This window comes from Trachypithecus francoisi, unplaced genomic scaffold (genome assembly GCF_009764315.1).
Source record: "Trachypithecus francoisi isolate TF-2019V2 unplaced genomic scaffold, Tfra_2.0 Lachesis_group6, whole genome shotgun sequence".
In the NCBI taxonomy this organism is placed as follows: domain Eukaryota; kingdom Metazoa; phylum Chordata; class Mammalia; order Primates; family Cercopithecidae; genus Trachypithecus; species Trachypithecus francoisi.
The window spans coordinates 72,543,783-72,557,392 of record NW_022681471.1 but is presented as its reverse complement, the minus strand read 5'-3'; the positions used below and the strand labels follow the sequence as shown (position 1 = coordinate 72,557,392).

At 39.9% G+C, this 13,610-nt stretch overlaps 1 protein-coding gene across 1 annotated transcript in view; it reads left to right on the top strand.

The window, feature by feature from the left end:
* The window catches only part of TEX11 (testis expressed 11), a 320,825-nt gene that overhangs the window by 228,969 nt on the left and 78,246 nt on the right, over positions 1 to 13,610 (top strand). Inside the window, 1 exon segment of the mRNA XM_033200830.1 lies at positions 13,033 to 13,073. Coding sequence (XP_033056721.1) covers positions 13,033 to 13,073 — 41 coding nt within the window.

Genomic DNA, 13,610 nt, shown 5'->3' with positions numbered 1-13,610 from the left:
AGAATTATAATATTACATCTGTTCCCCTTTCTTACAGATGACTCAAATACAGACATATCTTTTACTTTCCCACAGAACATATAACCTGGATGGCTTGTTGGTTATGATTCTCTATCAGGTCATCTGAGAGTATTCAAATATATCTCTGTGCACAATATCTTTGGAATAAGATATTAAAACTTAACAATTCGTTGAAGACTTTGGTCACCAATTTTTCATTCACAAAACTTACTACCTCCTGATTATTTGAAAGAAAACTCTACTCAGAGTGTTGATTTAGGGATAACTTTCAGAGAAATATCACCCATCTCTGCATTCTCTTCTTAGACAAGAAGTCTGTAATAGTTCCTTCTACTTCACCAGAGGCAATATATTTTTTCAAATAAATTCTTTTGGAAATGTCTTTGACTGAGATAACATAGGACAGATATTTATAACTGTCATTTTCGTAATGCAAATTTTACCCAATTGCATATTATAAGTTTTGCCTTTTCTTTATAGGCTTCATAAATCCATTAGAAGGGAATTCAAACAAACTTAAACAAAACAAAAGATGAAGCAATTGGAATTTTGCATAATGACCAAATGTTTGCTGATACTAAGAAATTATTAACTTTTAAACATGATAATTGTAGTGTGGTTGGTTTTTTAAAAGATTGCTTATCTCTTACAGACACATCTTGAAATATGTATGGATGAAATAATATAATGTCTGGAATTTGCTTCAAAATAATATGGGAGAGGAAGAAGTGGGTGGAGGTATCAAGGAGATAAGACTGGTGATGAGTTAATAATTATTGAAGCTGTGTGATAGGTACATGAGGATTCATTATGCTTGTCTGTTAACATTTGGACATCTTTGAAGTTTTCAACAATAAGAAGCTTTTTAAAAAAAGACTAAACCATGATAGCTACTAGATTGTAAGAGTGCCTTGAGGGCTGGGACTTTATTTATCTTTGCATCACTGAAACCTAGGGCAGTATCTGACACATAATTGCCACTCAATTTATTTAAATGACTGAATATTAGTTATTTATAATATCTCCAGCACTGGACTTAAAGGTGCTTCATATTCCTCATAATTGTGGCATACAGTCAAACCACACACATTAAAACCAATTGGAAATGGGGTAAGGGAGGGAATCCTGTTTGAATTAATGAGAAATTACAAAACACTTTTGAATATATACCTTCATTGTTTTCAAGTAAATGTAGTAATAGAGAATATCCTCTAGCAATGTTTTCAGGTAGAGGTTAGAACCTGATTTAACAAATAGATTAGACTAACTTGTAAAAAAAAAATATATAAGCACCTAATTCAATGAGAGGGCTCAAGAGAATTGAATTATAAGTTCAACTATTTCAATAACTTTTGGTTTACCGTAGGCAATGGCAACTTCTTTAACTTCTCTAAGCTTTATTTTCCTCATCTGTACAATTTTAAAAACTGGACTGATAATTTTTATAGGCCTTTTCTGTTCCAAAATTCCTGTGGTTATAAATGAGCAGTATCTACCTAAGTACTAACAAGTCATATGCTAAATTTTTTAAAAGCAGTTTTTCTCTAAATAGATTATACATTCCTTTGTATGTCTTCATTCTTATTTGTACTGTATATTTTTATTCATGGACCCTTCCTAGATTATTTGATATGGAGTCACCGAATTAAATAGTAAAGAAATCAACTTTAGCTCAGCTGAAATTCAAATTAATAAAATTTACTCTAAGAAGTTACTTTATATAAACCAGACTTCTAAGATTTATCCCTGAAAATTCTGCTACTTTTCCTGACCACAGTCTTTATATGTTAGACCCCTACTGATAAGGCCAGTCTTATAGTATGTTCTACCCTTCTTCCTGTAAACTTCTTTAGTTGAGTTTGCCAATACTTCCACATTCATTCCTTTGTCTGCTGTAAGTTTTTACTTCACTTTATTTTTTAAGTTTAATATTTTTTTTTTATTTTGAGATGGAGTTTCGCTCTTTCGCCCAGGCTGGAGTGCAGTGGCGTGATCTTGGCTCACTGCAGCCTCCACCTTCTGGTTTCAAGTGATTCTTCTGCCCCAGCCTCCTGAGTAGCTGGGACTACAGGCATTCACCACCACACCCGGCTAATTTTTGTATTTTTAGTAGAGACGGGGTTTCACCATGTTGGCCAGGCTGATCTCACACTCCTGACCTCGTGATCCTCCCACCTCAGCCTCCCAAAGTGCTGGGATTACAGGTGTGAGCCACTGTGCTTGGCCCTAATATTTTATTTTTTTAGTTAAATTTTAGGTTCACAAAAAAACTAATAGGAGGCACAGAGATTCCCATATGTCCCCTCTCTCCACCACATGCATAGCCTCCTCCATTCCCCACCAGAGTGGTACAGTTATTACAATTGATGAAGCTACATTGACATATCATAATCACCTGAAGTCCATAATTTATATTAGGGTTCACTCTTGATGTTGTACATTCTATGGGTTTGAACAAAAGTATAATGGCATGTGTGTATCATTACAATATCATACAGAGTATTTTCACTGCCCTAAAAATTCTCTGTGCTCCACCTATTCATTCCTCCTTCATCAACCCCTTACTGTCTCCATAGTTTCGTCTTTTCCAGAATGTCATACAGTTGGAATCATACAATATGTAGCCTTTTCACATTGGCTTCTTTCACTTAGTAATATGCATTTTAGGTTCCTCCATGTATTTTTGTGTCTTGATAGCACTGAATGATATTGTATTGTATGAATGTATCACATTTTATTTATCCATTCACCTCCTGAAGGGCACCTTGATTTCTTCGAAGTTTTGGCAATTGTGAATAAAGTTTCTGTAAGCATTCATGTGCAGGTAACTTTTTAGTTCCTTTGGTAAATATTAATACCAAGGAGCATGATTGCTGGGTCATATGGTAAGACTATGTATTTTGATTTGTGAGAAACTGGTAGACTGTCTTCCAAAGTGGCTTTACCCTTTTGCATTCCTTCCTGCCAACAAGGAATAAGAGTCCCTGTTGCTGTGTGTCCTCACCAGCATTTGATGTCGTCAGTGTTTGCGATTTTGGCTATTCTGATAGGTATGCAGTGGTAACTCATTGTTTTATTTTGCATTTTTCTGATGATGTATGATTTGGAGCATCTTTTTTATGTGTGTTTGTCATCGTATATCTGCTTTGGTAAGATTTCTGTCAAGGTCTTTGGCCTATTCTTTTCTCCCAAGGGTTTTAGGACCCTTGTACCAGCAACCTCAGACCAAATACACTTCTAATTATACCACAGTATAATACCACAGTGTAAAGATCCCTGGTGTTTGACCACAGATCCCAAATACAACAAAAGGATCATAACGGTTAAAAGATACTGGCACATGGCTGGGCGCAGTGGCTCACGCCTGTAATCCCAGCACTTTGGGAGGCCAAGGTGGGCAGATCATGAGGTCAGGAGATTGAGACCATCCTGGCTAACACAGTGAAACCCCGTCTCTACTAAAAATGCAAAAAATTAGCCGAGCATGGTGGTGAGCGCCTGTAGTCCCAGCTGCTCGGAAGGCTGAGGCAGGAGAATGGCATGAACCCAGGAGGCGGAGCTTGCAGTGAGCCGAGGTCGCGCCAGTGTAGTCCAGCCTGGGTGACAGAGTGAGACCCATCGCAAAAAAAAAAAAAAAAAAAAAAGATACTGGCACAATACTGGAGTCCCATTCAGTCATTAATAATTTGTCCAGTCCATCATTATATCATGAAATTGTTCCCCAGGGCAAGGCCACTGAGATTTCCAGGCTTCTGTTTGGTCAGATTCCAAAAGCAGGAGTGGTCTCCACAATATATGGCTTCACCTTTTCAGGCATCTGGTATAATTGAACTAAGAGACATATCATCTTTTGCTTTGAGACTCTTTCGAGGTACTGATGTAATATTGGATTTCCCTTACTACATAACCCATTTGTTCATTTCTTTTTTTTTTTTTTTTTTTTTTTTTGAGACGGAGTCTCGCTCTGTCGCCCAGGCTAGAGTGCAGTGGCCGGATCTCAGCTCACTGCAAGCTCCACCTCCCGGGTTCACGCCATTCTCCTGCCTCAGCCTCCGAGTAGCTGGGACTACAGGCACCCACCAACTCGCCGGCTAGTTTTTTATATTTTTTAGTAGAGACGGGTTTCACCGTGTTAGCCAGGATGGTCTCGATCTCCATTTCTTACTCTCATCTACTATTCCTCCTTTTTTCTATTTATAACCAAACATTTCCACATTTGAAAGAATATTAGGTGCTAGTCCAGATTACAGGCAGCACTACTAATCTAGCGAATGCCTCCTGCTCAGTCCATTCCCATTTATATAAGGTAGGGTTTTATAGATACAGAATTAGTGGACTATCTTGACCATTAAGCAATACAACTGCATTTACTCTTAACCCCAATTTTGCTAGATAGGGTAAAGACACAACCTGCCCCCATGAGGCCCTTAGGAATTCTGACATAAAGATTTAAAAATATAGTTAGGTTTCTTGCTGAGGAATCAGCCCTGTTTCCAACATTTGTAGTTGCAGCCATGGTCTTGCTCATGTTTCGTCAGGTAGGAAAACAAAGTTGAGGTGATATGAGGAGGAAAGAAAGAAAGAAAGAAAATATTGTCATCATACCAGTGTCCTACACCCTTGGGAAGAATTGCAGTCCTACTAGCATCCTTCCCCAACTCCTCTTCCTCAGACTCAGCACAAAAACAGAGGAGTCTATCTAGTGGGGACACTTCCTTAGCCCCACACCCCAATATTGAGTGTGAGCTTATGGAGGCATGTAAGCCTATCCTTCATTCCTGTGTCTGCCCCCATTTTAGACAACCAATGTTTCAATTACTTGTTCCGACTTCCCTTTCTAACTATTATTCTAAGGAGGATATAGCTCTGCCCGTTGTTGGACATTATGGGTTGTAAAGTGTGTTTCTTGGTCTGAAAAAAATGTGACTCAGCAGCCCAAATTGGTGCAGTATATTCTCTTCCAGTTCTTTTATTACATTCTGAGCATTTGCATCTACCACTGCGTAAGCAAAGGCCAATCCAGAGTTAGTGTCTATTCCTGTTGAAACTCATACCCTGGGGCTATCAGCATCAGTCTGACTTGCTAGCTGTGTTCAAGGCCTTCCCCCTGAGGAATCTGTCACACAGCCACCTTAAGTCTCTGTCTCTTTTGTTGGAAAACAGAACAGTTATTGGCATTTTGTGCTTCAGAGGGTACAAGAGGAATATGTCCAGGTTCAACTTCAGAGGGTACAAGAGGGATATGTCTAGGTTCAACCCATCTCTGTATTGCTGAGTCCCCAGATGCCCACTAATTTCATGGACCCAGGGGGCCGCCTCAAGGGAGCACACAGGGATATCCACTTGTTGATTCTCATCACCTTCCAAACCTGAAAGGGGATTCTTCTGATCGGTATCAATATGTTCTACATTAATGCACCCCTCAGATTTCCATAGTGATTTTTCATAGAGTCATACACCATACAAACATCCTGTTAATGGGCCAGTATTCCATTTCCCTTCTGTAAGACTACATAGCCAGGTCATTGGCCACTGCCAATGAGTCAGTCAAAACCCAAACCTAGGGGCTTTTACCACTGTTCAGTTCTTCCTTCACTGCTGGGAAACCGGCATGCAGTTCAGCCTGCTAAGATGATTTGTTTTTACCTTCCTTGATCAGATGGTAGCCTTCCAAACAGAATATTGTTTGTTCACCTTGGAACTGCTATCCATAAATTAAGCAGCTCCTTGTCAATCAGTTAAGAACTGTTTATAGGGCACTGTCCCAATGACATAGAATCCAGCAGCTCTTCATGCATTTCCAAAGTCAGTCCTAGGGGAAATGAGACTCTCTGCTCATGAGTACCTCCTCCTCGCATTCACAGGTAGCATGATCATGTATAAACCACTTCCATTTTATTATGTAGTTTTTCTGGGCACTGCCCTCCCCGTTAGAGTGTTTTTCCAATATCACCCAAGGCATTATGGGTGTTTCAAGTTTCAGGATTATTTTCCTCCACCATCCTTCCCATCCTTCCAAGTCGCCAATGTCTATTTTATCCCTTTCTGTGTCCATGTATACACATTATTTAGCTCCCACTTACACTTGAGAAGATGCGGCATCTGACTTTCTGCTTCTGAGTTATTTCACTTAAGACAATGGCCGCCAGTTCTATCCATGCTTCTGGAAAATACATGATTTCATTCCTTTTATGGCTGAGTAGTATCTCCTTCACTTATTCTTCTTTTGATGCTTGTCCTCTCTTTATGTAGATCTGAGTTTCTGACCTATATCATTTTCCTTCTCTCTAAATAACTTCTTTTAACATTTCTTACAACGAAATCTACTGGCAACAAATTCCTTCAACTTTCTTTGTCAGAGAGGTTTTTTTTCTTTAATTTATTTTTAATTTTTTCTGGGTACATAGTAGATGTATATATTTATGGGCTACTTGTGATATTTTGATACAAGCATACAATGTGTAATAATCACTGCAGGGTACATGGGGTATCCATCACCTCAAACATTTATTAATTATACACTTTTAGTTATTTTTAAAATTTTAAATTTTAAAATTAAATTACTTTTTACTATAGTCATCTTGTTGTGCTAGAAAATACTAGGTCTTTTACAGTCTTCCTAACTATTTCTTGTACCCATTAACCATCCTCCCTTCCTTCTACCCCCCACAACCCTTCCCAGCCTCTGGTAGCCATCGTTCTACTCTCTATCTCCATGAGCTAAATTGTTTTAACTTTTGGCTCACACAAATAGGTGAGAACATGTGAAGTTTGTCTTTCTGTGCCTGGCTTATTTCATTTAGCATAATGACCTCCAGTTCCATCCAAGTTGTTGAAAATGACAGGATCTCAAGTCTTTTCTATGGCCGAATAGTCCTCCATTGTGTATATGTACCACATTTTCTTTATCCATTCATCTGTTAATGGACACTCAGGTTGCTTCTGAATCTTGGCCATTGTGAATAGTGCTGCAACAAACATGGGAGTGCACATATCTAGTTGATATACTAACTATCTCTTCCTTCCTTCTGTCCGGTCTTCCTTTTAGTGAAGGTGATTTTCTCTGGTGGTATGATTTAACTTCTTTATTTTATTTTTTTGTGTATCTGTTTTATGTATTTTTTTATTTGAGGTTATCATGAGGCTTGCAAATAATATCTTATACCCCATTATTTTAATCTGATGACTTAACACTGCTTGCGTAAACAAATTAACTACTAACAAGCAAAAAAAAACTAATACAAATTCTACAGTTTAACTTCTTCCCCTCACTTTTTAACTTTTTGTTGTTTCTATTTATATCTTATACTGTCTATGTCTTGAAAAGTTGTTATATTTATTGTTTTTTGGTTGATTCATCTTTTAGTTTTTTCTATTTAAGGGTAGTTTACACACTATACTTACAGTGCTATAATATTGTGTTTTTTTCTGTGTATTTGTATATTACTAGTGAGTTTTGTACCTTCAGGTGATTTTTTTCTTGCTCATCAACATCCTTTCATTTCTGATTAAAGTACACCCTTTAACATTTCTTTTAGGACAGGTCTTGTGTTGATGAAATCCCTCAGCTTTTGTTTGTCTGGGAAAGCCTTTAATTTTCCTACATGTTTAAAGAATATTTCTGCCAGATATACTACTCTAGGGTAAAAGTTTCTTTCCTTCAACACTTTGAATACGTCATGCCATTGTCTCCCTGCCATAAGGTTTCCACGAAAAAGTTTGCTGCCAAGCATATTGCAACACCATTGTATGTTGTTTCTTTTCTGTTGCTTTTAGGATTCTTTCTTTATCCTGAACCTTTGAGAGTTTGATAATTAAATGTCTTAAGGTAGTCTTCTTTGGGTTAGATCTGCTTGGTGTTCTATAACTTTCTTGTACTTGGATATTGATATCTTTCTCTAGATTTCTTTAGTTTTCTGTTATTATCCCTTTAAGAAACTTTCTACCCATGTCTCTCTGCCTCTACTTCAAGGCCATTAACTCTTACATTTGCTCTTTTAAAACTGTCTTCTAGATCTTGTAGCTGTGCATCATTTTAAAATTCTTTTTTCTTTTTTCCTCTCACTGTGTATTTTCAAATAGTGTGTCTTTGAGTTCACTGATTATTTCTTCTGCCTGATCAGTTCTACTATTTAGAAACTCTGACATATTCTTCAGTTGCATTTTTCAACTCCAGAATTTCTGCTTGATTCTTATTATTTCAATTTCTTTGTTAAATTTATGTGATAGAGTTCTGAATTTCTTCTCTGTTATTTTGAATTTGAATTTCCTCAAAACCTATTTTGAATTCTCTATCTGAATGGTCACATATCTCTGTTTCTCCAGAACGGGTCCCTGGTGTCTTATTTAGTTCGTTTGGTGATGTCATGTTTTCCTGGATGGTCTTGATGCTTGTGGGTGTTCATCAGTATCTGGGAATTGAATAATTAGTATTATTGTAGTCTTTGCATTCTGGACTTATTTGCACCTGTCCTTCTTGGGAGGGCTTTCATGGTATTCAGAAGTACTTGGGTGCTGTGATCTAAGCTGTATCTGCATTAGGGGACACCACAAGCCCAGTAATGCTATGGTTCTTGTAGACTCATAGAGGTACTACCTTGGTGGTCTTGAATAAGATCCGGAAGAATTCTCTAGATTACCAAGCAGAAACTCTTGTTCTCTTCCCTTACTGTCCCCGAAACAAATGGAGTCTCTCTCTCTCTCTCTCTCTCTCTCTCTCTCTCTCTCTGTCCCTCTCCCTCTCCTGAACTGTCTGGTATTGGGGGTATGTTGATACAAGTACCCCATGGCCATTACCACTAGGACTGCACTGGGTCAGACTTGAAGCCAATGCAGCCCTGGTTCTCACCCAAGGCCCACTGTAACCACTTACCTGACTACCACCTATGTTGTTGGTTCAAGGTCCTAGGGCTCTGCAATCAGTAGGTGGTGAAACCAGCTAGGCCTGTGTCTTCTTCAGGGCAGCAAGTTCCCCCAGGCCCCAGGTGAGTCCAGAGAAGCTGTCCAGGAGCCAGGGACTGGAGTCAAAAACCTTAGAAGTCTACCTCAGATATTCTATTCTACTGTGGCTGAGCTGATTGTCAAACCATGAGACACAGTCCTTCCCACTCTTCCCTCCCGCTTCCACAAGCCCATGGGGAGTACTGCCAGCCTACCGCTGATGTTCACTTAAAGCCTAAGGGATTCTTCAGTCACCTTGTGGTAAATGCTGCCACCTTGTGGTAAATGCTGCCAGGCCTTATTTCACCTTTCAGGGCAGTGGGGTCCCCTCTGGCCCAGGGCAGGTGCACAAATACCACCCAAGAGCTAAGGCCTAGAATTGGGGATCCTAAGATCCCGCTTGATGCTCTACCCTACTGTAGCTGAGCTGGTACCTAAGGCATAAGACAAAGTCCTCTTTACTTTTCCCTCTGCTTTTCTCAAGCAGAAGGAGTCTCTCACAATAGCCACCATGGCTGGGAATGTGGTGGGTCTCACCTGAAGCCCCCACATCTCAGAGTTTCACCCAAAGCCCACAGTGTACTACTTGGGAACACTGCTGATTATTCATGGCCCAAGGGCTCTTCAGTCAACAGGTGATGGATACTTCCAGGACTGGGTCCTTCCCTTCAAGGCAGTGGGTTCCCTTCTGGCCCAGGGTGTGCATCAACATGTCATCCAGGAGCTACAACCAGGAATAGGGGTCTCATGCCTCTGCCCAGTGCCCTATCCTACTGTGGATGACCTGATATCCAAGATGCAAGACTAAGTCTTCCTCACTCTTCCCTCTCTTCTCTTCAAGCAGAAGGAAGGGGTCTCCTTTGGAGCCATAAGCTATGCTACCCAGGGTTGGGAGGGGTGGAACAAGCAAAGCACCTCCTTAGCTACCCCAGCTGGTGTCTCAGTAAGTTGCATGCCCCCAAGTCCATTGGTTCTGAGCCCAGCTCAGCACTAAGACTTGCAGTCTTTGTGGCCTAGACTGTGTTTCAAGTTTATTTAGAGCCCCAGAGCACTTTAGCCCATGATGACGAGGCTTGCTGGAACTCAGATTCCAACGATTGGGATGGGAGATTCCCCACTTGCTACAGCTGGTCCAAATGCTCCCTCTGTTAGCGGAAGTTGGCTGTGTTTAGCCCAGTTTTCCTTCCTGCTGTGACAGGGCAGCACTGAGTTCAATGCAAAGTCTGATAGTCTCTGCACTCTCTCTCTCAAGTGCACAGATTTCTCTGCACCAGGCAGCTGCTGGGGGATAGAAAAGGGGTGGCATTGGTGATTAAAGACTGTCTTTCTTACTCTCTTCAGTTCCTCTTTCAACAATGTGAAGTTAGAACCAGGTAATGTGAGTGCTCACCTGATTTTTGGTTCTTATGAGAGTCCTTTTTGTGTGTAGACAGTGGTTAAATGTGGTGTTCCTGCAGTGGGGGAGGATGATGGGTGGGCCTTCTGTTCCATAATCTTGCTCCACCCCTGTGTCTTTATTTTCCTTCACTTTTGAAGTATAATTTCACAAGGTACAAATTCTGGGTTAGTGGGATTTTCTCTCAACATTTAAATAATTTGCTTCAGTCTCTTCTTGTTTGTGTGGTTTCTGAGCAGAAGTGGAATGTAGTTCTTACCTTTGTTCCTCTTTAGGTAAGGTATTTTTTTCCTCAGACTTTTTTCAGAATTTTGTCTGTATATTTTATTTTCTATAGTTTGAAAATGAAATGTCTAGATGTCATTTTTTTGTCATTTGTCCTGTTTGATGTTCTGAGCTTCCTGAATCCGTGATTTTATATATATGACATTAATTTCGGGAAATTCTCAGTCATATTATTTCAAGTACTGCTTCTGTTCCATTACCTATTCTTCTCCTTCTGGTATTCCCATTACACATATGTTACACCTTTTGTAGTTGTCTCACAGTCCTTGGATATTCTGTTCTATTTTTTTTAGTCTTTGTTTTCTTTGCTTTTCAGTTTGGGAGGTTTCTGTTTATATACCCTCAAGCTCAGAGACTTTTTTCCCTCAGCTTTGTTCAATCTACTAATAAGACCATCAAAGGTTTTCTCATTTCTGTTACAGTGTTTTTGATCACTAGTATTCTTTTTTGGTTCTTAGAATTTCCATCTCTCTGATTACTTTGCTGATCTGCCCTTGCATGCTGTCTGCTTTATCCATTAGAGCCCTTACAATAATTATCATAATCATGATCAATTATCATAGTTGTCTTAAATTTCCAGTCTGACAATTCCAACGTTCCTGCTATGTCTAGTTCTAATGCTTGTGCTTTGTCTTTAAATTGTATTTTCTGCCTTTTAGTATGCCTTCTAATTTTTTCTTAAAAGCTGCACATGATGTACCAGGTAAAAGGAACTACTATAAATAGGCCTTTAACAATGTGGTGGTGAATTATGGGGAGAGGGGAAGCATTATTATTATTATTGTTATTGAGATGGTGTCTCTTTCTGTCACCCAGGCTGGAGTGCAGTGGCATGATCATGGCTCACTATAGCCTTGACCCCCACCCAGGCCCAAGTGATCCTCACACCTCAGCCTCCAGAGTAGCTGGAACTTCAGGCATGTGCAACCACACCTGGCTGATTTTTACATTTCTGTGGAAATGTGGTCTCACTGTTGCCCAGACTAGTCTCAAACTCCTGGATTCAAGCAATCCTCCTGCCTTGGCATCCAAAATGCTGGGATTACAGGCATGAGCCATTGCACCTGGCTGGGAAACATTCTTAGTCCTATGGTTAGGTCTTGGTCTTTTAGTAAGCCTATACCTCTGGACTGTGAACTTCACAAGTGCTTCTCAGGTTTTTTTCTCCCCCATTTAGTGGGACAGGATGGCTAGAATGGACTGAATTTGAGTATTTCGTTTCTCCGAGATCAGTTAGACTCTGATAACACCCCAGAAGGTCAGGCTGTAGTTAAGCAGCTTCTCTTGAGGGCAAGACTTGTTAAGAACAGGGTGCTCTGGCGTGTTTTAAAGTGTTTTGTTTCCTCTGCCCCCTGCAAGATGCATAAAGAGATTTTGCTCCAGTATTCTCTGAGTAGCTAACCAAGCTCCTGGAGGCAAAACTCACAAAGCTGTGGAGGCCCCCCTATGACTGGGTCCTCCTGAGTCTTTTAATTCAGACTTGTCCACACTGAGCCTCCAGTGATTTGTCAGTTATGCTTCAGGTTTTCCTCTGCAGCACTGGGTAGCATGGTAGTTTCCACTTTTGAATCTCTGCTCTAGTAAGCTGTGACTCCCTATCTTTGCCTGTCTCTCCAATCTTTGTGGCAGTGGTTTTCCCTTTTTCCTCTCCTCTCTTATAGGTCCAAGAAGAGTTACTAATTTTTCAGTGTGTTCATCGTTTTACTTGTTAGGAGATGCTGGCAACTCCCAAGCTCCTTACATGCACAACTAGGAACCGGAAGTTCTCTGTTAAACTTTATATGCTTAAAGAAGCTTGACAGAGGGGTCAAGAAACCTGGGTCTACTCTTTTCTTCATCTGTCAAATGATGTGTCTGTACAAGATAAGTTGTTTTTTAAACCGCATTCCTCAGAACCCTGGAAATTTTGTGGCACTGCCTCAGGGACTTCCAGGAAGGTGAAGCTCCAAGCCTCCACCCACTCCTCGTTCAACCACAGCAGCTCAACTTTTATCTTTTATTTTTCTTGTATATTAGACTTTTATACAATTTTATTTGAAATAAGGATTCTAGTTCCCCCTCTTCAAAAAAGCTTATAAATCACAGAGATCACCACCTTCTCTCAAGTATTATGACCCTACAATATAAAACCTTGACAGTCATGAAATCCTTTCCTGAGGGTATATGAAGAAGTAGAAGAGAGAAAAAATATGAGGGCACTGGGAATGAGTAACTGTATCCTACAGTGGGGAAGAAGATTGTTGAAATGGTAGATTGGAGTCCTGAGCAAAAAACTTCACAATTTCGCATTTTCTTAGTTCAATTCTCAGGCACAAATGGTGTCCCTTTTTAGTTACGTTTTATAGTAAAGATTTGGAACGGTTGGAAAATATTCTTTTCTTTATTTTTAGGAAGAAAGAAATGGATCGACTTTTGGCTTGCCTGAATAGAGGTAAATATCTCCCTGGTTATATTCTTCATCTTGCCTCTATTCTCTGTTGAATTCTCCAAGTACACTGAGCACACTGACTTTAACCTTATGTTTGAGTTAAACTTCATGCTCCTTATTAATGTTTGCCACAGGAATCTATTTTGGTTTCTTCATTCACAAGCAGAGAAAAGTGTGTCATCATTAGCGTTCATCTCCAAATGTGATTTCAGTTCTGTTTTAATTCCTATTTGTTTTAAGGACATTTCCCTCTCTCCCTTTATTCCTTCACTCCCTCCCTCTCCTCTCTCTCTCTCTCCCTTCCTTCCTTCCTTCCTTCCTTCCTTCCTTCCTTCCTTCCTTCTTTCCCTCCTTTCCCCTTCCCTCCCTCCTTTCCTTTCCTTCTCTCCCTTCTTCCCTTCTCTCACTCCCGGTCCCTCTACCTTTCTTTTCTAGTAGCCACTTGATCCTAACCTAAGAATTGAACAAGTGAAAAAGGATCAAGACAAATAAAAATACTCTGAGCCCTGCTGTTTTTCTTCATACCCTCTGAATCAAATT